Source organism: Eulemur rufifrons, chromosome 2 (genome assembly GCF_041146395.1).
Source record: "Eulemur rufifrons isolate Redbay chromosome 2, OSU_ERuf_1, whole genome shotgun sequence".
Taxonomy (NCBI): domain Eukaryota; kingdom Metazoa; phylum Chordata; class Mammalia; order Primates; family Lemuridae; genus Eulemur; species Eulemur rufifrons.
In genome coordinates this window covers 126,310,917-126,334,678 of record NC_090984.1, presented here as the reverse complement: position 1 = coordinate 126,334,678, position 23,762 = coordinate 126,310,917, and the positions used below count along the sequence as shown (strand labels likewise).

The following is a 23,762-nucleotide window of genomic DNA, read 5'->3' as shown; positions in this document are numbered from 1 at the left end:
GCGTCCTCCCCAGGCCACGTGCAGCCCCTGCTCACCCCAGTGGACCCACTGAGTCCATGTGCAGCGTCAACTGCAGCCGGGACCAGGAAGCAGACGTGTCTCCTCCACTGTGGTTTTCAAATGCGGCTCTTCTGTTCCTGGACTTGAGAAGTAAAAAGCAAAAGACAGTCACCCCGTGGATCCCCCCTGCCCAGATGGGACAGGGACACGGTGCCCACAGTAGATGCCCCATGGGGCAAGTAGCAGGTGGTGGCCCATCTCAGGACCTGGTCCTCAGGGATTCGGACCTTCCCAGCTCTCCCTCCTGAGTCCCCTCTTCCAAGATCAGTTCTTGCTTCTCCACCTGGGGAGATGCCCCATCCAGGTCCCCAGGGCCCTGCCCTCAGGCTCCTGGCTGTGCCCCTGAGAGGGGGCCTGCTGGGCTGCAGGGCCAGGGTGGCCCTCCCCACAGTCCGGGCAGCTCGGTGTTGGCTGCACTGACTGCACATGGCTCTGCCGGCTGTGGCCCTCCAGGGGCAACCCTGGCCCCACCCAGGGGCATCTGCAGGGTCCCTCTAGCCGGGAGAACAGGCAAACCCACAGCGTGGGCAGGTCCCTTTCTCCCGTTGTGAGGTGTTTGCTGTTGTCTGTCTGACAAGGGCACATACCCAGGCCCAGGGTCAGTGTGTGGGCTCGGCCCATGTGCCACATGCAGGGAAGAAGGGAAGTACCACTCCGGCTGCTGTGAACGCGGGCCACAGTGTGTGTGACTGTGAGTGTGTGTGTGTGTGTGTGTGTGTGAGTCTGTGTGACTGTGTGTGTGTGTGTGTGAGAGTGTGTGTGAGTGTGAATGTGTGAATGTGTGTGTGTATGTGTGTGTGTGTTTGTGCCCTGCAGGATCAGTAGTTGTGTGGCCGTCTCTGAGCCAGGCCCATGAGCTGTGGGTTAAAGTGACATTTAACCAGAAGAACTTCAAGGACATACGAGGCTCCTGCCAAGCCCCGAGGGTTTCTGCACCACTGTGGGTGTGGCCGGGCCAGGGCCTGTGGAGCTCCAGGGAAGGGGCTCCCCGAGGCTCTCACAGAATCCTTGCTTGGGGCCTCCCTGCAGAGCTCGCTGAGTTTAGAAAGGTCAGTTCACCGTTTCCAGTCAAAAGCACATGCTGTCAGTGAAGGAGCATGTGACCCGGGGCACAGCCAGGTCACCCTGGGCTGGGACAGTGGGAGGAAGATGCTCTGGGAGCCCAGAGGGAACCTCCGCTGCCGGAGGGGATGGGCTGCAGGGGGCGCTCAGGAGCACCCAGCACAGGTGCCACCAGCAGCAGGCGCACAGGAGGCTGGGAGGGGTTCCTCCTGGGGACTGGCTCTTCCTTTTTTAAAAAACCTAAAATAGGAATTTTATATGACGTATTATTCCTCCTCAGCTGTGTTTAAGTAACACAATATTTTAATGAAAGCCACATTTACAAAGCGTCTGTAGCCCTCCTGCATGTGCTAAGAGTAAGCAGCTGGGGGCAAGGGAACATTTTTATATACAAATGGGCAGAAAATTTCAGGGAACTCACGGATCCAAAGGACAAGACCTTTGGGTATAAAATGGCACAGATGGTCCCAGGGCTCTCTGTGCATTTCCCACGTGGGTTCACAGTGAAGAACGTGTATTTGGCAGCTTGTCCCTCAGTGGGAGGACTTCTGTGCACATGGAATCAAGGGGGTTGCAGGGACACCTGTCCTCGGTATCGCCCTGTTGCGTGGCCCCCGCATCATCTCTGTTCTCTTTCTCACACTGGGGCAGGTCTAGGGCTATGAAACGTCCTGCCTCATGAATATGCAAATGGCCTGAGGTCTGCTGGGGTACATACAGCTATGCCTGCGCCCCGAGAGCGTCACCCCACCACCACGTCCCTGCTCTGGAGAAGCCCCTGGCAGCTCAGCTCCTCACCATGGACTGGACCTGGAGGATCCTCTTCCTGGTGGCAGCAGCGACAGGTGAGGGGCTCCCCAGTCCCAGGGTGAGGAGGGGCCCGGACCCAGCCAGGGGGACTCACCCAGTCCTGTCTCCTCTGCACAGGCGCCCGCTCCCAGGTCCAGCTGGTGCAGTCCGGGGCTGAGGTGAGGCCACCTGGGGCCTCCGTGAAGGTGTCCTGCAAGGCTTCCGGATACACCTTCACCAGCTACTACATGCACTGGGTGCGACAGGCCCCTGGACAAGGGCTGGAGTGGATGGGACGGATCAACCCTAGCAATGGAGCAACAAACTACGCACAGAAGTTCCAGGGCAGAGTCACCATGACCAGGGACACGTCCAGCAGCACAGGCTTCATGGAGCTGAGCAGTCTGAGACCCGAGGACACGGCCGTGTATTACTGTGCGAGAGACACAGTGTGACAACCCACATCCTGAGGGGTCAGAAACCCTGAGGGAGACGCAGCTGTGCTGGGGATGAGAAAGTGATGAGGGACATTAGGTTGAAATGTTTCCCAATATGGGTTAGTTAGTTGAGGAAAAGGAATATGTGACACGTGTATGCATTCTAATTACATTGCAAAGATTTCATTCAGTTGTCACCGTATCAACAGAGCTTAGAGAACTACGGAAGACTCAAGCTAATAAAGCTAGTACAAGCATTTCCATTAAGTTATTAACATGAACATGAGTTTTAACATCAGTTGGGTAAATAAATTGGAGTAAAAATTCTTTTTTTTTTTTTTTTTTTTAGGCAGAGTCTCACTTTGTTGCCCAGGCTAGAGTGAGTGCCGTGGTGTCAGCCTAGCTCACAGAAACCTCAAACTCCTGGGCTTAAGCAATCCTACCGCCTCAGCCTCCCGAGTGGCTGGGACTACAGGCATGCGCCACCATGCCCGGCTAATTTTTTCTATATATATTTTAGTTGGCCACATAATTTCTTTCTATTTTTAGTAGAGACAGGGTCTCGCTCTTGCTCAGGCTGATCTCGAACTCCTGACCTTGACCGATCCACCCACCTCGGCCTCCCAGGGTGCTAGGATTACAGGCGTGAGCCACCGCGCCCGGCCTGGAGTAAGAATTCTTAATCACAAGGTACATGCCTTTTAATATATAAGAAATGGCCAAAATGTCTTTCTTATTTCTTTTAAATGAAATTTATTTTACGGTGGTTTTAAGTTCACAGTACCATCGAGAGAAGGTCCAGAGAGTTCCTGTTCACTCCCGGCCTGCGCATGCGAGAACTTCCTCGGTGTGGACACACTGTGACAGGTTCATGAATAGGTTGCAATGGACGAACCTACCTTTAGACGTCATCATTACCCAAAATCCACAGCTTGAGTTTGGTGTCGCCGTTGGTGCCGTCCCTTCTGTGGGTTCTGGCCAATTGATACAGACATGCATCTATTACTCTGGTGCCATAACTTGCCGACTCATTTGTGGAATTCCAAGGGAGGCAAACGATGGTGCCTGGGAAAAGAGGCCGCTCTAGGGAGGGTGGAAGCGGACAGTGGGTCAGGAACCGAGCCTGCCCTCGGGAAGGCCCGCAGTGGGTCCCACGAGCTGTGCTGGCCTTTGCCCTCCTCAGAGGTGAAGGCGCCTCTCGTGTCCTCTGCGGAGCAGGGAGAACCCCCGAGGCATCCCCGCCCGCCTGTGTTGCTGTCCCCTCAGGGGTGGCCCTCGTGACTGCCTGCCCCATCCTAGCGCGCGCGGAGGAGGGCAGGGCACGGACTCTCTCCCCCAACACAGTGGCATCAGGGCATTGGTGGCAGGAGGGTATTCCGATTAGGAATTACGAGACAGTGAGGGACAACAATTCAGTTGGCTGTTCTCAGGTGTCGAGAACATTCAGGTGTAGGTTTGAGACCTTCCTTTGCTTTTGGCTTTAAGTAAGTTAGGGAAGTTGGGTAGTGGATCCCTTTCATCTATTAGAGTGTGTTGGAACTTCAATAACTTTTGTGCAAACTTTTATGTCACGTCTATGGAAATTTTAGCCTGCTCAATATAAAATAAGATATAAAGGTATTTTCTGGGTTTATTATCCTATATAATAGAATACTCAAAGTACAAACTGGAGAGGTACGTTTGATTAAGGTTACAGAAGTATCTGCTGTGCATGGGACGTTATAATCACTTTGGTAAAGTCTCTTTAACTTGAAAGTGCCTTATTTAAAAGTAGCAAGGAACGTTATTCGGCTGAGGCTCATGTATTACAAGGAATAGCTGAGAGTTTGGGAAAATCTGTGTCACTCTTGACACCCAATACCTTGGAGCCCCAGTGAGCAGGGTTTCCCTGACAGAGCAGCAAGGTGTCCCCGGGTACTGACGGGTGTCGGCCTTGTCACCGTTCACGCACCCTGAACACTTCCAGGTAGGGAGGGGATCGGGCACTTCTTCTCTTCAGAGCCTTCTCGCTGATGGGACACGAAGGGACCTACTGCTGTCAACGTTCTTGGTCACTGCTGTGCCATCTTTTGTTCCGCTGTCTCTTCTGCTGACGGCATCCACGGCTGCTTCCAGGACAGGCCCTGGAGAGGGGGGCCCGCCCGGCTCTGCGGTCTGCGGGCCACGGGCTTTGCATCCTGCATCATTTTTCTTTGACAGCATTTCAGCATGTCCTGTGGCTGTTTTAGAACAGGCAGAGAGGCGACTTCACATTCTATTTCTGTTGTCAATACAGGTCTGAAATTTCCCATTTAACGTCACTGGTGAAATGCAATAAAATCGGGAAAGTTGTTACATCAGAAACTTCGTAAACTCCTGAGTTGTGTCAGGAGTTGATCCCTGCCCCGTCCCCCGATCTTCTGCAGGCTGCGTGGTGACCACTTCTGGTCTGGTCTTGTGTTCCTCTTCAGCCGCAGACCCTGCCTGAGCACACTCCATTCCGAATCCCTGGGAATCGGCTCCACTATTCCAAGGAAATGCCCATAACTTGACTCACATCATATTCTTCCAGTGTTTTCTGCCACTTGTTTCCATGTGGGCAGATTCTCCGAGCCCTGTTCTGGGCAGAGCTGCACAGCTGAGGTCCTGCCCTTTCGGGGACACAACATCCAGCTTCTCCAAGTGACGTCCTCCCTGGTGCCCTCTGAGGGATGGAATCCCTTCGCAGGGCTGGGCCTGGCCACAGACCTCAGGGAAGGCCTGTGGCGTGTCCAGGACATGCTGAGTGTGGAAGAAGAAAAAGGCCTGGGGAAACTCCTGGAGACATTGAGGGGAGGGACCTGGCTGTGTCCGGATCTACATAAGAGAAGGAGGGTTCAGGTATGGGCTGGAAGCAGACGCCATTCAGCCCAGCTGGCCTTTCCCACGCAACATCCTCTGCAGTCACCTCCTTTTGGATGGAGGGAAGGGCAGGTCAGGCTCTCACATAACAGCGGTAACGTAACAATCTCTCAGGGGACACGGGAACCGCAGTACATGGGAGGTTCAGGGAGAGAAAGCAGGAAGGACCCAAACGAGCCAGATCTCAGTCCCTTCCCTGCGTGAGTACGAGGCTTCCCCATGGGAAGATTTCTCCTCAGTCTCCAGGACAGAATAGATCTGCTAATGGGCTGTGTAAGGTCACGACGCCCTCCTTAGACAGGCCGGGGTGTCTGGGGACGGCGGCGCTGTGGTCTGGAAGAAAACGAGATCGCTGTGTCCTCTCCTTGGCCTGCTGCCAGCTGCACAAGGCATCTCAGAGGTCAGACGTGCACCAGGTGCCATGGCCACTGCTGCACGTGGCTGGCGGGGACCGAGGCTCCATGTCCTGAGGTGTCGCTTCCAAGGTGCAGCTGCAGGAGTCGGGCTCAGGGCTGGTGAAGCCATCTCAGACACTCTCCCTGACCTGGGTCATCTCTGGACTGTTCATCACACGCTGTGGTTACTGCTAGAGCTGCTTCTGCCAGCCCTGGGGCAAGGCATGGGACTGCGTCAGGGACACATGCTACGTAGGGAGCACAAATTACAACGTGTCCCTCCAGAGCTGAGTTGCCACGTCCTGATCAATGTCCAAGAACCAGTTGTCCCTGCAGCTGAGCTCTGTGTCCACGAAGGACAGGGCCGGATTCACTGTGGACACACAGTGAGGGGACATCAGTGTGAGCCCAGACACAGACCTCCCTGCAGGGGCGCTCGGGGCCGCCAGGGGGCGCCCGGGACACCCTGAGCACAGAGCTCAGGAGCAGGTGTGGAGGGAAACTGAGGTTTCCTTTCAGATCCTGGGGTTTCCTGTCTCTGTCTGTCACTCTTCTTTCTCAGGAGTCCAGGTTTTCTCCTTGTAATGCCTAGGTCTCGTTCATCTGAAATGGGATGACTCAGGACCTGAATTCAATGCAAATTAAAGCCTTAATTTTTTTCACTTTTCTGCTCTCCATAAACTTTCAGTACAATATTTGGAGTATGCAATCAGCCACCCGCAATCCACACCCTTGTGCCATGAAAGGGTTTTGTGTTTCCTACGCTGTGTCGGTCATTCAGGAGCAAACGCTTCTCTGCAGAGATGATTCTGTGTGTGCTGGGGGTTGGCTTGGCCCCTGGAAAATTTAAACTGCAATCCCTTTAGCAAGTGCAGCTTCCAGCGATCCAGTGCCTATGTCCAGTGTAGTCTTGTCCCAGCCCACATGCCGCCTGGTGGGCTGTGCCTAATAAGCTAATGCTCTGGTCCTGTTTCTCCCTGCAAGTCCTGGTCTCTCTGCAGATTTCAGGTTTGCTGTTGGTCATATAGCTTCTGCTCTTTGAAATATTAAATAAAATTTGCTACTCTAGAGCTTCTGCAGTCATGCTTTATAGATGACGATGATGTTGCTATTGTTGTGGCTGATGTAAGAAGAAGAGCTTTTTCTCAGCTGTCTACTTCTCCCAGGTGAGGATAAGCTTTATCCTTAATGTCAAGAAATTGGAAACGATCAAACTATTAACCAGTAGTTTAATTAAATAAGCATTTTGTGCAAATGATGTGTTAGGACACTACATCATTGACAGCAATGGCTGTGTCATGCTCACTGCAGCGTGGCCGCGTCCACAGTGTGTGCTGTGAGCAAAATAAGCAAAAAGCACCTGCTACGTGATTGCACTCATAAATTCTAGAGAGTGAAAACTGAAGTAACATAAACTATATTAGCACTTGCCTGGGTAAAGGGAGGGAGAGGGAAGGAGAAAGGAGGAGGAATTTTAGAAGGACAAGTGTAAACTTTGAGGCCAGGTGCAGTGGCTCACGCCTTTAATACTCGCACTCTGGGAGGCCAAGTGAGGAGGGTCACTCAAGGTCAGGAGTTCTAGACCAGCCTGAGCAAGAGCTAGACACTGTCTCTACTAAGAAAAAAAAAATAGAAAGAAATTAGCTGAACAACTAAAAATTATATATATAAAAATGTTAGCTGGGCATGGTGGCGCATGCCTGTAGTCCCAGCGACACGGGAGGCTGAGGCAGAAGGATTGCTTAAGCCCAGGAGTATGAGGTTGCTGTGAGCCAGGCTGGTGCCACGGCACTCTAGCCCGGGCAACAGAACAAGACTCTGTCTCCAAAAATAATAAATAACTAAGTGTAAATATTGAGGGAAACCGATTTCTTCAATATCACAGACAGGGTGATGATGGCTTTAATACTTTTAATTTGCACAGTTAAAATATGTTAATGAAACTGTACATCAACTATACATCACTAAATATGAACAGTTAAATAGATGATTTGTTAGGGAAGGAGTGATGGACAAATAGGTAAAAATGAGTGAAACATTAAGTACATGAAAATGCTTCTGCTTTGACCCTGTGTGTTCCCAATATTTGGCACATATTATTTAAGTAAAACCAGGAAGGCATAAATTTGCTTTATATTCTCATTACAGAGTCAAGGGGCCAGAAAGCACCCTAGGCTTGTCCAGCCTTGGTCTGCAGTGGGTTCCAGGGATGGGATTATAGGCCCAGACACTGAGCCTAAATCTTCCTGGGTATGTGCTCCTGGACATGCCAGACAAGCTCTATATGAATCTAGGGTTTCGTTTATGTCTGTAAAATACATGAAACACTGACACCTACAGCACATGGCTTAAGTGTGTTTGTAAATTAGATAAGTGAAGAGGAGTTAATTATTTATCACAGTACAGTCACGCAGTTTTTCTCTGGGCCTTGTACTCCCTCAGCTGTCCCACTCCGGCACTTGCTATATAGCAGGGGACATGCAAATAGGGCCCTCCCTCTGCTGATGAAAACCAGCCCAGCCCTCACCCTGCAGCTCTGGGACAGGAGCCCCAGCCCCGCCATTCCCAGGTGTCCCCATTCGGTGATCAGGACTGAACACAGACACTCACCATGGAGTCTGGGCTGCGCTGGGTTTTCCTTGTGGCTCTGTTACAAGGTAATTCAGGGAGAACTAGAGATATTGGGTATGTCATGGATGTGAGTGAGAGAAACAGGGGTGTGTGTGGCAGTTTCTGACCAGGCTGTGTCTGTGTTTGCAGGTGTCCAGTGTGAGGTGCAGCTGGTGGAGTCTGGGGGCGGCTTGGTCCAGCCTGGGGGGTCCCTGAGACTCTCCTGTGCAGCCTCTGGATTCACCTTTAGTGACTACGATATGGACTGGGTCCGCCAGGCTCCAGGGAAGGGGCTGGAGTGGGTGGCAGACATTGATAGTGATGGTGGCACATACTACGCAGACGCCGTGAAGGGCCGATTCACCATCTCCAGAGACAACAGCAAGAACACGCTGTCTCTGCAAATGAACAGTCTGAGAGCCGAGGACACGGCCCTGTACTACTGTACCAGTGACACAGTGAGGGGACTTCAGTGTGAGCCCAGACACAAACCTCCTGTGGGGGCAGCGCGGGGCCGCCAGGGGGCGCCCAAGACACAAGGAGCAGAGTCAGGCCAGGGTAGGTGCAGGTGGAGGGTAAGGGCTGGTTTCCTCTCAGGGTCGTGGCTTCCTCTCCAGAAAACGGTTTCCTCTCGGGAACTTCTCTGAATTCAAGATTCTGTGCTTCCCTCTGCAGTCTCTGAGTTAGACATGTTTGTGGTAATGAGAGAAAATATTGTCATCTGCACAAAAGTCACAAGTTGTGTTCCAGTCACTTTGTCCTGTCCCCAAATGTACATTAATTATCTACCCTTCCGAATACGTCTGAGGGACATCAGGGGCAGATGCAGTCAGCGTCCTAAGCAAGAGCAGGGAGACCCTGTGGTGCTCAGTGTCCCAGCACGTGGCTCAAAACATGGATTATATCGGACACAATTCAAGGGCAGAGCGACCCCACCAACATTTAGTGCAGCTGTTGATTCTGATGGTGTTAGACGCCTACACACAGAGCATGCGCACACAGACACATTAAGTGAACACGGGAAGGGTGAGTCTCTCCACTACTGAGGTGTCTGCGGAGCAGGGCAGGCCTCTCAAGACAGTCCCAAGTGACTTCGTAGGACAAGAGGGGAGACTGGCTCAGGTTTTCACAACAGTTCCCTGGTGGAAAGGGAGGGGGCTCTCACTCCCAGGAAGGGTCTGCTGGGGTTTGGGCCTCCGACAGCCGTCTGGTGAGACAGCACCTGTGATTCCTTCCTAGGATTCCCATGAGTGGGACAAACAGGGAAGACAAAAGATGGGCCTTCAGGTGTCAGCGGACAGACACCAGCTAAGAGACTCTGACTTCTTATTCCACTCAATAACTAGGAAATATTTAAAAAATTTTTTTTGAGGCCGGGCGTGGTGGCTCTCGCCTGTAATCCTAGCACTCTGGGAGGCCGAGGCGGGTGGATCGCTCAAGGTCAGGAGTTCAAGACCAGCCTGAGCAAGAGCGAGACCCCGTCTCTACTAAAAATAGAAAGAAATTATACGGACAACTAAAAATATATATAGAAAAATTAGCCGGGCATAGTGGCGCATGCCTGTAGTCCCAGCTACTAGGGAGGCTGAGGCAGGAGGATCACTTAAGCCGAGGAGTTTGAGGTTGCTGTGAGCTAAGCTGATGTCACGGCACTCACTCTAGCCTGGGCAACAAAGTGAGACTCTGTCTCAAAAAAAAAAAAAAAAAAAAAAAAATTTTTTTTGAAAAGCAAGAAAAGGCCATTATGGGTGGAAAACAATGAGGTCAGCAGGAAAAAAGAAGACATTTCATTAGTACAAACCATGGTACTAATGAGGATGAATAGGAGGAGGGGTTATACCGGGTCTTGGTCCAATGTCATGGGGGAAGCTTTTCACTGTCCAAGATCATCAGCTTATCCTGAAGGCCGAGGTTCAGCTGTGGGCTTCAAATTACCAGAAGGTTCACAGGTTCTACAAGGATGCTCAGTTTGACATTCTCTACCACAGTAGCCTTCCAAATGTCTAGAATTCTGAACTGATGCTGTCGTTGTGAAACATGAACCCGAGGGTTTCCTCCCTGGAATTGCACTGTTGTGTTTCCCTTGAAGTCCTTAATAATATTTGTTCCAGTATGGCTCAAGACCAGTATTTTCCTGATGTTTCTCCAACACACACTCTGTGCTGGTTGAACATGATGAGAGACTGCTAAATAGATGTAGTAAAAGGACCCTGAATCTGTGGTGATAGGAGTGTCTATAATGCATGAATTGCTTTCAAAATTATTTACTCTCACATGCAATAGAGAAAATGCTAGCAATTTTCATAAAATCTAAATGTTTGTTCAGTTGCTACCAAGTGAATGGGTTACAACTGATGTGTCCTTGAGGGACTGGACCACAATGCTGTAAGCAAGTGCTCATGGTAGAATGCCAAAGGGAGTTCAAGAATTGCTTAAAATTGTGACATTCAAATTTCATAATGCTAATTGGATAAACATTTTCAACATTTACAAAATATTTCCAATAAGTGGACGGTGTGTTACATGAGCAGTGGTGATGCCTCACAAGGTTAGACACCATCGTACACTAGGTTTAGGCTGCTTGTTCTTGGTAATGACCTCATACACACTTGTTTAACCCCGATGTTATCTTTTTGTATGATTCCTATTTACTTTAGTTGGATCTCTAGGATTTAGAAGTCTATCTAGAAGTTCCTTAGTCTTTTGTTCATTTTGATAGGTTTACCAGAACTTTTGAGAAAACCTTTTGTTTGCAAAATATCCCAAGTTCATGTACTATTTTAAAAACATATGCATTTAATCCTGGATTTTGGCTAATTGACAAGCACCAAGAAAAGTAATGACTTCTCCCACATGGGCTGATTTTACCTCCAGTTGAGCACAACATTCTAATGGGAAGTTTTCTTCAGTAATATGAATCACTGCTTAGTAACTTCCAGGTTTATTATTGAAGTGTGATTGATCAACAAATACTATTGTCTGAAGTCTCTTAATGAGAGTCTCATCCAAGGAATATACAGAACTTTTTCACTGATGCAGACAAAATAGCTCTGTGCCCACACTTAGCTTTCAGCCACGTGTCCTAGCACACAATGAACTGCACGCCACTGTTCACCTCAGTGGGGGCTCCTGATTGGATATCAGGTGCTTTTGATTTTAATGCCTCTAGACCATGATATCTGGCTATTTTAGCAAAAAGTAATGGCAACATGAAATAACTAAATAATAAGGAAAATCATAACCTAATGAAACAAGAAGCCAGGATGTGAGTGGCTCCATCTTTGCCAATTTCAAAAGTTCATCCACACAAGGAGCTTCTTGTCTCAACATTTCACACTGATATGCAGAAAACGTCTGCTTCATCCTCCAGTCCCCTATTGTGTGAACGTGGTGAGAGTGTTTTCAGGGTCCCACAGATAGGACAAGGGTGGAAGAGGAGAAGACACCTTTCTGAAGTTTGCTCTGAAGGATCAGCAAGGTCACAACAGAGACTCTCTCCTGCCTCCGTGACTAGAACTCTGTCACACGCCCAAGTGCACACGAGTTCCTGATGGGCATAAATGCTGCAATGATGAGGCCGACCATTTTATCACATAAAATTACTGGAAACTGACATAAATATTTTCTTTTCCTTTTTCTGCAGGGAGTTAGCTAAGATCCCCGCAAAATTTCAGGTCCCTCAGACAGGGGTTGTCACAAAGGATGAAATAATCGTAGGATAGAGAAATAAAAATAATACACAGAGCCAAAGATATAATTTATAAAGTAAAGATTTATGAAGATAGATAAGGCAGGGTGCCCGGAAAGTTACATCTGTTCCCACAGAAATGCAACTCAGACTGAATTTTTACAGAGATACTTATAGGGTAGATACAGGTTCTCCTTCCAGGGAACCCCATGCTGGGTGTCTTTTACTGAGAAATGCAGCCCTTGGCCCCAGGAAATGTTAGGCTGCCCCCAATAATAGAACTGGGTACACGGTAATCACACAGCTAGTGGTCCTGGGCGAGGCCTTGCGTTTGGAAAGACACACACGTGCACTGGATCCAGGAAAGGTGAGTTGCTGCACCTTCCAGACTCAGAGTTCTTAGGGAATTTGCCATCAAGTGATTCCGTGACTCAGTTCAGGAGCCATGTTGAGGTCACTGCTCGGCTCTTTTCCTCACAGACTTCAGATTAGGCAGAGGGAGGACCTCAGTCTGCCTTGGGGGGTGAAAGCACATGAAGTTGGGTGATGCATGTCACCCAGCCCTGCCACTGTGGCCACTTAATTCATGGACCATTCGGGCGGCGCTGGAGTCGCTGGTCGCAGAGGGCGACTGTTGTCCACTGGCTAATCCCAGGCACGTGAGTGTCAGTGTGATGGCACAGGGAGTGCACTCTGCAGAGGCCGGGACAAAATGCAGAGGGCTTCTCGCCAAGGCCCGGACAGCACACTCATGCATAACCCACATGCTAGTCACAGGTGCTGCCTGCAGGGAGAAAGAACCAAGGGGATGAATTTGATTACCTGGTAACACACACCCAAATGTCACATGGCCCTTTAAGATTGAACAAGAAATGCTCTACAGGTGGCCCAGGTCCGAGCACAGGTGTCATCGGGATACTCTCAGTGGTGCCCACATGCAGGGCCCACCTCCCATGCAGGCTTCGCTCCAATCCCTGCACCAGCCCTCACACAGGGGACTGGGGACCAGTCCTGTGTCAGATCCTCTACCGTACTGGCTGGGGGAGGTAAATTATGGTGTGGGTCACGTCTGATATCTGTCATGAATTAATTTTTCTGAGTGGTGAGCAGAAGGATTATAGAAGAAAATGTTGGAAAACTCTTCTACATACAAGCTTGTGCCACAAGATTATTAAGACCACAATGGTAATCACAGGAACAAGAAAAATTAACATATGGGTCTTGATTAATCTACACCAGGGTCCCTTGCAGGGATTCCTTGGTCACAATGAATGCAGCATGTGCTGGGCCCTACAGAGTGCTGTGGCACCTGGGTCTGCTAAACAGTGGTAGGGGCGAGATTAATTCCTGTGACACACACCATGGTGACAACTTGAGAAATCTTTCTTTTTATTGCCCCAATGTTAGGCTGTGATTGATTCGAAGTTCTGCTTCCCAGGAAGGATCACACCTATTGGGGGAACAGTGTGCTCCCCTGAATCTGAGACCTGGTCTGAGGCCATTCAATTGGGGTCCCCTTGACTGTGGACCAGCCAATAATGAAAGGCCTCCTCCCACTGATAGACACTAACTCTGCTTTGCAGGCTAAGCTTGTGTACCCATGGAGGCAGGGCCGTCCCTCAGGCCTGGGCAGATTCTGTGGTTTCTCCACTGCATCCCACACTGGGGAGGTCAAGTGCATCAACCACATGCCTGCGGGTGGCCGAGGGACCAAGGACAATGGCTCTGCAGTGCTCAGGCCTGAGTCACTCCATCAGGGAACAACATGCAGCAACCCTCACTGCAAAGTGCTGCCATGTGTTAGAAGATTCCAGAGTGGAGGTGGTAGGGGACACTAGTGAATCACAAGTAGGACTACAGGGCCACCTGCAGCCATGGACAGTGAAGTCTGGGCACTAACACTCACGTCGTGACTTCCGCAGAGATCAGGGCTGGCTACTGTCCCAAGCATGTGTCAGCCCCATAGACTGAACCCGGGCCAGTGTGGACCCACCTGGCAAGAGGGAGATGTCAGGACAAACTTCAGTGAATCCTTCTTGGCCCCACTCATGTGCCCTGGGCCCAGCACAGAGGAAGCACAGTTGCATTTGACAATTTGTGTGAACCTGAATCCCCTCAGCTGAGTGAGGCTCATGTCACAGTTAATGCACAACAGCGTCAAGGGCAGGGTGGATTCTGTGGCCCAAAGTTCATTGCAACCTTGAAGTTGTAACACTAGAATGCAGCAAAGTCCCATCATGTTCTCATTAGTGAAAGGGGATACTGCAGACCCCATGAGGCTTGTCCACACTGGTGCTGGGGATGGTTCATACTCGCAGTAGGATCTAGTGTCGGGGAACTGCAGGTAGCTGTCACTAGACATGTGCTTCCTCTTGCACACATTGCAAAACTGTGCCATCCTTCTGTTTGTAGTTTCATCTGTGAAATATCATGACCTATGAACTCCTCCAGGATGCTCACCTCTTTCCTGGGCCCTGCCTTCTCCGCAGGTGTCCCCACTCAGGGCTTGCTATATAGCAGGGGACATGCAAATAGGGCCCTCCCTCTGCTGATGAAAACCAGCCCAGCCCTCACCCTGCAGCTCTGGGACAGGAGCCCCAGCCCCGGCATTCCCAGGTGTCCCCAGTCGGTGATCAGAACTGAACACAGTCACTCACCATGGAGTCTGGGCTCAGCTGGGTTTTCCTTGTTGCTCTGTTACAAGGTAATTCATGGAGAACTGGAGATATTGGGTGTGTGAGTGGATGTGAGTGAGAGAAACAGGGATGTGTGTGGCAGTTTCTGACCAGGCTGTGTCTGTGTTTGCAGGTGTCCAGTGTGAGGTGCAGCTGGTGGAGTCTGGGGGAGGCTTGGTCCAGCCTGGGGGGTCCCTGAGACTCTCCTGTGCAGCCTCCGGATTCACCTTCAGCGGCTATGGGATGAGCTGGGTCCGCCAGGCTCCAGGGAAGGGGCTGGAGTGGGTCGCATACATTAGTTATGATGGTGGTAGCACAAGCTACGCAGACGCCGTGAAGGGCCAATTCACCATCTCCAGAGACAACAGCAAGAACACGCTGTCTCTGCAAATGAACAGTCTGAGAGCCGAGGACACGGCCCTGTACTACTGTGCCAGTGACACAGTGAGGGGACATCAGTGTGAGCCCAGACACAAACCTCCTGCGGGGGAGCGCAGGGCCACTAGGGGGCGCGCGGGGCACAAGGAGCAGAGTCAGCCCAGGCAGGTGCAGGGGACAATAATGGTTCATTTCCTGTCAGAGTTTGGGGCGTCTCCTCTACAAATTTTATCCTGGGACCTATATTCCTTTGTGCCTCTTTGCTCATCACAGTAATGTCTGAATTAGAAACATGTTGTTGTAGTAAATGAACACACTCTCACCTGCACACACGGCAGAACGTCACTCACGTGGGCAGAAATGACCCTGCTGTTACCACAGGGGTCAGAGTCCTGAGGAAGGAAGCCCAGGGGAACCTGCTGAGCATTTTCCAACCAGACTCAGCGCACAGACCTCAGTGGGACTCCCTGAGTGGCACAGTCTTTGGGATTCAGGTTGGGACATGTAGGGACCTGGGCCAGGGTCAGTGTCTCATAAAACCTAACAGTTTCAAGTTGTTCTCTCCTCATTTAAACCTGTACATCCCTGATGCAGAACTGAATCAGTTATATTTTTCTCTGCAAGTCTGTTTTCTTTCTCCCTGGGTTCTATTTTCAAAGCTTAGTCTTCTGCTTCTTCCCACACAAAATGGACGGTGTGGTCTCTGTGTCTTAATCCCAGGGCTCAGGCCCTTTAGGTCGAGCAGATTAATGGGACTGTCTCACCCACCTTTCCTGGGACCCTCCTTCTGTCACCTGGGAATGGACTCACATTGGAAATGTAAGTGGCCATTAGTAGCTGAGAGAATAAGTGTGATTGGTCAAAGTGGGATGTGTCCACTGAGACTCTCAGAGTCACCTTCAACATCTGTGGCATTGGGAGACCTGCAGATGGAAACCCCAGTGTGCTGAGCACTCTCTGGTGACCTCCAGATCCTTGAGAGTGGTGTCCTTTGGCTCCACATTATCACAACCCACCCTGCAGTTGAGTTCCTCCAGTGTGAAGTGTCTGCCCCAGATGGTCCTTTGTCCAGGAGCCTCCTTATCCTCCCCGCTCTGCTCCTCCTGACTGCCCTCTCCTATGTTCTCCTCCTTCTTATGGAGAGCAAAATCGTTGCCTGTTTTTACTCTCATACCCATCGTTATCAAGAAGGAACCAGGGTCATGTATTGAGCAAGGATTTGTGTCTAAACCACATGGGATTCACAGAAGATTTCTTCCACAGTGTGGTGTGTCATCATGGGAGACACTTGTGGAAAACGAGGGGCACCATCAATCTTACCAAGAGATCTCCATGCTTGAGAAATTTTTATGTCTATCTGGAGACACAGATGCATCCTCATTGCAAGTAGAGAAGGAATTAATATCACAAGAGCCTTTGTGGCATTCTATGGGCCTTGCCTCTGAGATGGCTTCAGAGCAAGACAGTGAAGGGTGAGAACATGACAGTGTGTTTCGTGGAATGTGGAGGAAGGGAGAGGACTGCCAGGGCAAAGGGGAGTGCTCTGCTTTGCAGTTTTTTTTCTTTAGTTACTGATGGGGAGAAGACCACCGAGGCTTAGGGACCCCATTTCTGAGGCCGTGGGAGGACAGGAGGTGAAGGGATGCTGCCTGAGCAGGAGCCAGAGATAAGGGCAGAAGTTAACTGCCTAGTTGGGGAACATTCCAGCGATCTGGGAGCACAGCAAAGCAGACTCCCACCTTAAAGCCTGAGGGGCCTCATGTCTAAAAAGCCACGGAGCAGCTTGACATGAAAACCACACATGGCTATAAAGGAAGATTGCAAAATGTCAGCCCTGGAAAGCGGACCCCAGACTCCAACTCTTAAAACACACCAGGTTGAGCTCCTTCCCTCCCCTTTCTCAGTAAAATGCCTCAGTTGATGGGGAGCTAACCTCCCAGTAAGAAGTACTAATCTCTTTGTTCCTCAATCGAATGGGCCACAGCTGCTGAGTTCAGAGATACTATCTGTACATAGCTTAAGGCGTAGTTGTGCTTAGTAACGAGCTATGTGTTTCTGCTTCTTTAGACAAGAGTAATTAGCTAAGGCATCTTGTGACTTTTAGGGGAGACTTGAAACTTCTACACATTGTAACCCATGAGCTTTTCACGTGAAATCATTGTAATCTATAGCATGAAAAAGAGAATAAACACAGGTGCTAGATTTCAGTCAGTGCCACCTGGCTCACGGGGATGCTGGTGGCCCCTGACTTCCCTGCACCCTTTCCTCTTGCTTTTTGTGTCCATGTCTTTGTCTCTCCCATCTCTTGCAGCACCCACTGCCTGAGGACCCGGTCCTATCACGGGCGTCATGAACCCCCGATAGCTTACAGTATTTTTTTTCTTTAAAATTCCTAGGGAGTGAAAACATACTGTATTTATGTAAAGCCCAGGAAAGCTTCCGGGCTCAGGTGTTGGTGAGTGGATACGATGCTGCAGGAAGCTGTCTGTGCCCCTGTGGGGGACAGAGGGAAGTGTTCACTCAGCATGTAGCCGAGGAACAGGGACGAGGTGACAACGAAGGCAGGTGTCCTCCTGGGGAGACCAGGACTTGGTGATTCTGTTGGCTATGTCTGCAAGGGCTTGGGCAGGGGCACCAGGGTTTGTCCCAGAAAAATGGCATCTGATGAAAAGTCCTGATGTTGAGAGAGTCTGGGGTGGAGTGAGTTAGGGGAACCTGCCCGGGGGGTCTCCTATGAGGGCGTGAAAGGCATAAGGACGCGACACAGAGGTGCAATTCTCCATAGAATAGCAAATATTTTTCATCAGAATCACTGAATGTTACAACAGAACATAATGTAGTCAAAGTCATGAGGAAAATGTTTAAAAAACTGAAAACAAAGAATATTTTTCCCAGATATTTTTTCATTCAAAGACAAGGAACAGATTTTTTAAAAATCGCAGACAAACAAAAGGTAAAGGAGTTCATTACCAGGAGACCTGCCTTATAATTGCCAAAAGGAGGGTTTTTAGCTGAAAAAGTCCATTGATGAATAACATAAAACTTACGAAAGCACAAAACTTAATGGCATAATTATCATAGAGACATATGAAGAGTACTCTATAATGTTGCTGTGTCAAGCAATTTTATTCTCCTATAAGGGTTAAAATACAAAATTTTCAATAACAACTCTCTTAAAAATTATGTAAACTCTGACATCAGAAACCTAAAATGTAATGGTTTTGTGTAAAAGTGTGAAGTTTTTGACATGCAATGACAATTCAGTTGTTATCAATTGAAAATAGACACTTCTAAGTGTAAGGTGTTTTATGTAAGCCTCATGGTAACAACAAAAGTAAAATCTATACTAGGCACACAAAAGAAAAATAGAAAGCATTCAAAGGATACCACTACAGAAAGCCGTCAAACCACAAAGGAGTCAGCAAGAAAAGTAGAAACCAAGGATACATCTATAAAATGACTGGCAAATAAAACATAGGAGTAGTCACTACATATTGAAATTACTAGGAATACAAATGGATTAAATCAATGAAAAGAAAGAATGACTGAAAGGTTAAACAAATAAATGAATAAAAAGACTCAACTATTTCTCTGGTACAGGAGACACACCTAACTTTTAAAAACACACATAGACAGGCCGGGCGCGGTGGCTCACGCCTGTAATCCTAGCACTCTGGGAGGCGGAGGCGGGTGGATTGCTCAAGGTCAGGAGTTCGAGACCAGCCTGAGCGAGACCCCGTCTCTACTAAAAATAGAAAGACATTATATGGACAACTAAAAATCTATATAGAAAAAATTAGCCGGGCATAGTGGCGCATGCCTGTAGTCCTAGCTACTCGGGAGGCTGAGGCAGTAGGATCGCTTAAGCCGAGGAGTCTGAGGTTGCTGTGAGCTAAGCTGACGCCACGGCACTCACTCTAGCCTGGGCAACAAAGTGAGACTCTGTCTCAACAAAAAAAAAAAAAAAAAAAAAAAAAAAAAAAAACACACATAGACAGAAATTGAGGCTATAGAAAAATAAATTTCATGCAAATGAAAACCAAAATAAAGTGCACGTAGTTATACTGTTATGGTCTGAGACGCGAGAAATGACCACCTAAAGACCGAATTGAGCCAAATCAGCAGTCTTTATTAGCTGGCCAGCGACCACCCTCTGTACCGCCCAAAGGTGAAACAGAAAGTTTTTATATTGTAAGTTTGTGGGTGGACAATTACTAAGATAGAGTAAGCACGTGTACAAAAAGCCTTGAGTAAGCATTGTATCATTTTCTTATCCTTGGTGTAACAGGATCTGGACAGTTTGGGCTCTGGGCCGTATCTTGTTCATGCAAAACATGAATGTTGTAACGGCTTCACGCAAAACGTGGGGGCTGTAATCATTTCACGCAGAACATGGGTGTTGTAGTCACTTAGGAATTTCTGTGTTGGGGGTAGCAAGCAGGAGCAAACAGGTTTACAGAAGCCGAATGGCAGATTAATGATTTTTGGGCGCGAAACTCAGACTGTAACAATACGTACATGAAACACAATAGACTTCAGCTCAGAAGTAGTAATTACAGAAAAAGAAGGACCTTGTGTAATTGTAACTTGTGAATTCATAAAAAGGATATCCCTTTTGTAAATAAATACCCCCTCTCATCAGGGCACTGAAATATATAAAGCAATTACGTAAAAAGCTGAAGGGATGAAAAGACTGCAATACAACAGAGTAGGAGACTTCATTGCCCCATTTTCAGCAATAGGCAGATCATTAAAAGAGAAAAATAAAAAGAAAATATATGAGACTTCTTCATTTTAAACCAACTTCCCTAACAAATATATGTGGGACACTCCATCCATCTATAGCAGAGGAGGACGACTGTGTTAAGAAATTAATATGCACTGTACACTTTCAAGTAGCTGGAAGAGAGCATTTTGCATATTCCAAACACAAAGAAATCATAAATGTCTGAGGTTATAAATTTGCTATTTGCCTGATTTGATCATTAGACATTTAATACACATGTAATACAAAAAAATCTAAAATTATTAAGCAGAATTAAAAATATTAAAAGTCCTTTCTATTTAGATAGGATGGTATTGTCACACATTAAAAATAAACTAACACAGAGCTTAAAAATGGATATTATTTTACCTTTAAATAGTACATTTCCTAAAAATGATACATGCATTCAGGTTTATGAAAACATATTTAATTGTATTTTCTAATATTGGTTGGAATAGACACATTTTCACATAGAAAAATATAATCTCCACCTTGGAGAACTACTTCATACCATGAATACAAATATTTTCAAATGAACCAAGTGGAAAGAGTAACATTGAGACAGTGCACGTGTGTGTGTGTGTGTGTGTGTGTGTGACGTGTAGAAGCCTTTGCAACTGCACAGACCCATGTCCATGGTGGATGTGTTGTGTGTGTGTGTGTGTGTGTGTGTCTATGTGTGTTTATGCACCTTCAAATTCTAGGAGATTCTTGGGTATGTTACTTGGGGTTTGTCATAATATTTGGAAAATTGTTGCCTATATAAGTCTTCAAATATTTACTTTTGTCTGTTTGTTTTTAATTTTACTTTTGGAAGTTGAAACATATCCATCTTAAAAATTTTCATAGTGATATTCTGTTTTCTTCACTCTTTTTGTCTTTGCAACTTGGTTTGTGTAAATTCCAATGACACTTTCTTAAGTCCCTGGTTTGATTTTTGGGCTGAGCCCACTCTCCTGACGAGTGCACCCAAGGCTTCCTCAATTCTCAAGCACATTGTTTGATTATTTCATGTTTTACGTTTGATTCTTGATGTTTCCATCTGTCAGCAGCAGGCACCTGTCTGATCCTACAGTCTGCCCATATTTTCGCTTAGAGATTTTTGTGTATTCGTTGTGGTTGTTTTAAATATTTTATTGAATTAGATCATTCCAATATGGTATCATTTACAAATCACCTTCTGATCATTTGTCCATTATAACTTTGATCTTTCTTTTGGAAATGTCTTCTAATTTTTGTGGGTAGCCAGACACATTGCACTGGACAGTTGGCCTCATGACCGATGCTGTATTTATGCATCTTCTCCCTGCAGTTTCTCATACCCTACCTTGACTAGGCCTTTCTTGTGGAGGTTTCTGACAATCTCCTTGGGGCCACATTTGGACTCAGTTTCTGCTGTGGCTACCACAGTTGAAGGCTGTTCCTTCTACGTCCACCAGAGACTTCAGATTCCTTCAGTGACACTAGTTTCTGTTTCCTGCTTGGCTTTATGTTTGCACCTTGTACTGTCCTGCAGAGGTCTGTCTGTGTCAGCTCTGCCACACGCAGTCCCCTGTGATGTCCCCCTGATAATTGTCGATTCTTGGACAGAGTGGGCTGAGGTGGGATTGTCTGCCCTTCGGCAGAGCTGTATTTCTAGTGTGCTGGGGGCCCTGGGTCTGGCTGCTGCCTCCAGGTGTCCCCGTCTCTGCCCCAGAGGAGCTGATGGTCCAGCATCTTGCCCGTCCTCCTGGGGTACAGTGTCCCTGGTTGTCCCTCATTGCTCTCTCTCCCAGCCGCAGGGGTTCTCCCTCGGTGTCCTTACCTTCCAGGTGTGCTGCCCTTCCCTGCAGATCGAGGCTTTTATTCCACAGGGAACAGGGAGGTGGCTCTGGGCCTAACCTTGGTGGGGATCTCTGTTCCCTCCCAGGTCCTACAGTGTCCATCTGTGCCCCCAGGATGCCAGTTTTGTGGGGTTTGTGGCAGATCAATTCTCAGTTCCACAGTGGTGATGGGGTGGGTCTGGATGCACTTCCGAAGTGTGTGCATCCCTCTCTCCCAGAGAGCACCATCGTGAGAGGGAGAGTTTGTGACTGTCCCTGTTATAGGGGATAGAGACAAGGGGAGGGGAATCCCTTTAAACACGTGGCTCCTGAGCATTTCCCAGCAGGATGCTTTCACCATGCTCAGCCTCCAGCAGTCCAGTGCATGCTGGCAGCTGCATCCTGCCGTAGCCTGCATTGTAATAGGGCAGCCCCTGCCCTGGATCAGCGAGCTCCCTGGCTCTGTCACTTCCTGCAAAACTCATCCTTCCCCGTCCTCGGGTTAGTTTTTATTCTTATAACAGCAGTTATCTGAAGTACTAAATAATGTTTGCAAAATTGCAACTACTGCAGTTCATCTCTTGTACTCAACGTTGTTATAAAAATAAAATAAAATAAATGTTTTTCACTTGTGTACACCTTCAAGCTCAGTAGCAGGTTTATTTGTAAGACCCAGAAAATTAAAGTAATGTATGTTCATCAACATCTTAGTGGAAAAAGCACTGTAAATGTGTTGATTGGATACTACCCCTTGTTTCCATCTGTGAACATTTGCTGCGCACCACAGCACCACTGTGTTTGCTGGTCTTTATGCTGAGTTAATAAGAGGACAGACTACACTATTCCATTGTTATGTATTCCAGAAAATAAAAACTCATGTACTTTAACAAGATCAGTATCTGCCCAGGGGATGGAGGAAGAAGGTTAGCAGACAGAAGTGAAGACCGAAGAAGAAATGGAAACATTACCGAGAATTGATTTGCTCACTGTCTTCATAATGATTATGGATGTGTGAATTTTTGTCAATTACACACTCTAAATATAGGAAGTCTCCCCATGTCAATTATAACTCGTAAAACTTATTTTACATAAATCCTAAAAATACTATTGGTGAGAAGTCTTATAAAGATAATATGTTACGTGTCCAAACACCCAGAAAATTCAGGAGCATCCACCTTGGCCTCTGCCTATGTTGGGGTAAAGTCCAGGTGTGGAAAACCACACATGTTCTCATGACAGAGTTCTTGAACCCACACTAGGAATGTTCACTCTGTGCGGGAGATGGTTCATGGGTCAGGCGTGTGCAGTGCTGAGGAGCACAGGCTCAGATCCCAGAACTCACTCTCCCCAGACGTGAGTTCCTGACACATTACACAGGCCCTCGATGCTCTGGGATGACCCTCACATTTGTAACATGGAACAGACATGGACACTTACAGCACATGATCCATGTCCATGTGCCAATAGGAAATACAATGATGGATGCTATTTACCAGATTAAAATTTCATAGGAGGAGCTTGTATTGTATCAAATGTTACCCTTGTCATACACCTACCCACAGACACTCACTTGTGATCTGGACCCTGCCCTCCCTCATCTGCCCCACCTCAGGGCTTGCTATATAGCAGGGGACATGCAAATAGGACCCTCCCTCTGCTGATGAAAACCAGCCCAGCCCTCACCCTGCAGCTCTGGGACAGGAGCCCCAGCCCCGGCATTCCCAGGTGTCCCCATTCGGTGATCAGCACTGAACACAGACACTCACCATGGAGTCTGGGCTCAGGTGGGTTTTCCTTGTTGCTCTGTTACAAGGTAATTCATGGAGAACTAGAGATATTGAGCGTGGGAGTGGATGTGAGTGAGAGAAACAGGGGTGTGTGTGGCAGTTTCTGACCAGGCTGTGTCTGTGTTTGCAGGTGTCCAGTGTGAGGTGCAGCTGGTGGAGTCTGGGGGAGGCTTGGGCCAGCCTGGGGGGTCCCTGAGACTCTCCTGTGCAGCCTCCGGATTCACCTTCAGCAACTATGGGATGTACTGGGTCCGTCAGGCTCCAGGGAAGAGGCTAGAGTGGGTGGCAAATATATGGAGTGATGGAAATAAGCAATACTATGCAGAAGCCGTGAAGGGCCGATTCACCATCTCCAGAGACAACAGCAAGAACACGCTGTCTCTGCAAATGAACAGTCTGAGAGCCGAGGACACGGCCCTGTACTACTGTGCCAG

General features: G+C 48.3%; 1 protein-coding gene and 2 gene segments (V, D, J or C); all 3 read left to right on the top strand.

Moving 5' to 3' along the window:
• Nucleotides 1-1,921: 1,921 nt before the first annotated feature.
• Nucleotides 1,922-2,366, top strand: LOC138397087 (immunoglobulin heavy variable 1-46-like). The segment is given in 2 exon segments: nucleotides 1,922-1,967; nucleotides 2,050-2,366. Coding segments are annotated over 2 exon segments (363 nt in total).
• A 5,820-nt stretch (nucleotides 2,367-8,186) lies between these two features.
• Nucleotides 8,187-8,688, top strand: LOC138397095 (immunoglobulin heavy variable 3-23-like; the record flags this gene model as incomplete). The annotated part of the segment is given in 2 exon segments: nucleotides 8,187-8,280; nucleotides 8,384-8,688. Coding segments are annotated over 2 exon segments (351 nt in total), but the record flags the coding sequence as incomplete, so codon positions are not given.
• A 5,891-nt stretch (nucleotides 8,689-14,579) lies between these two features.
• LOC138398762 (uncharacterized) lies at nucleotides 14,580-23,754 on the top strand (the record flags this gene model as incomplete). Its single annotated transcript, XM_069493250.1, has 5 exons — nucleotides 14,580-14,625; nucleotides 14,730-15,060; nucleotides 20,662-20,737; nucleotides 23,309-23,354; nucleotides 23,459-23,754. Coding segments are annotated over exons 1-5 (795 nt in total), but the record flags the coding sequence as incomplete, so codon positions are not given.
• Nucleotides 23,755-23,762: the final 8 nt, after the last annotated feature.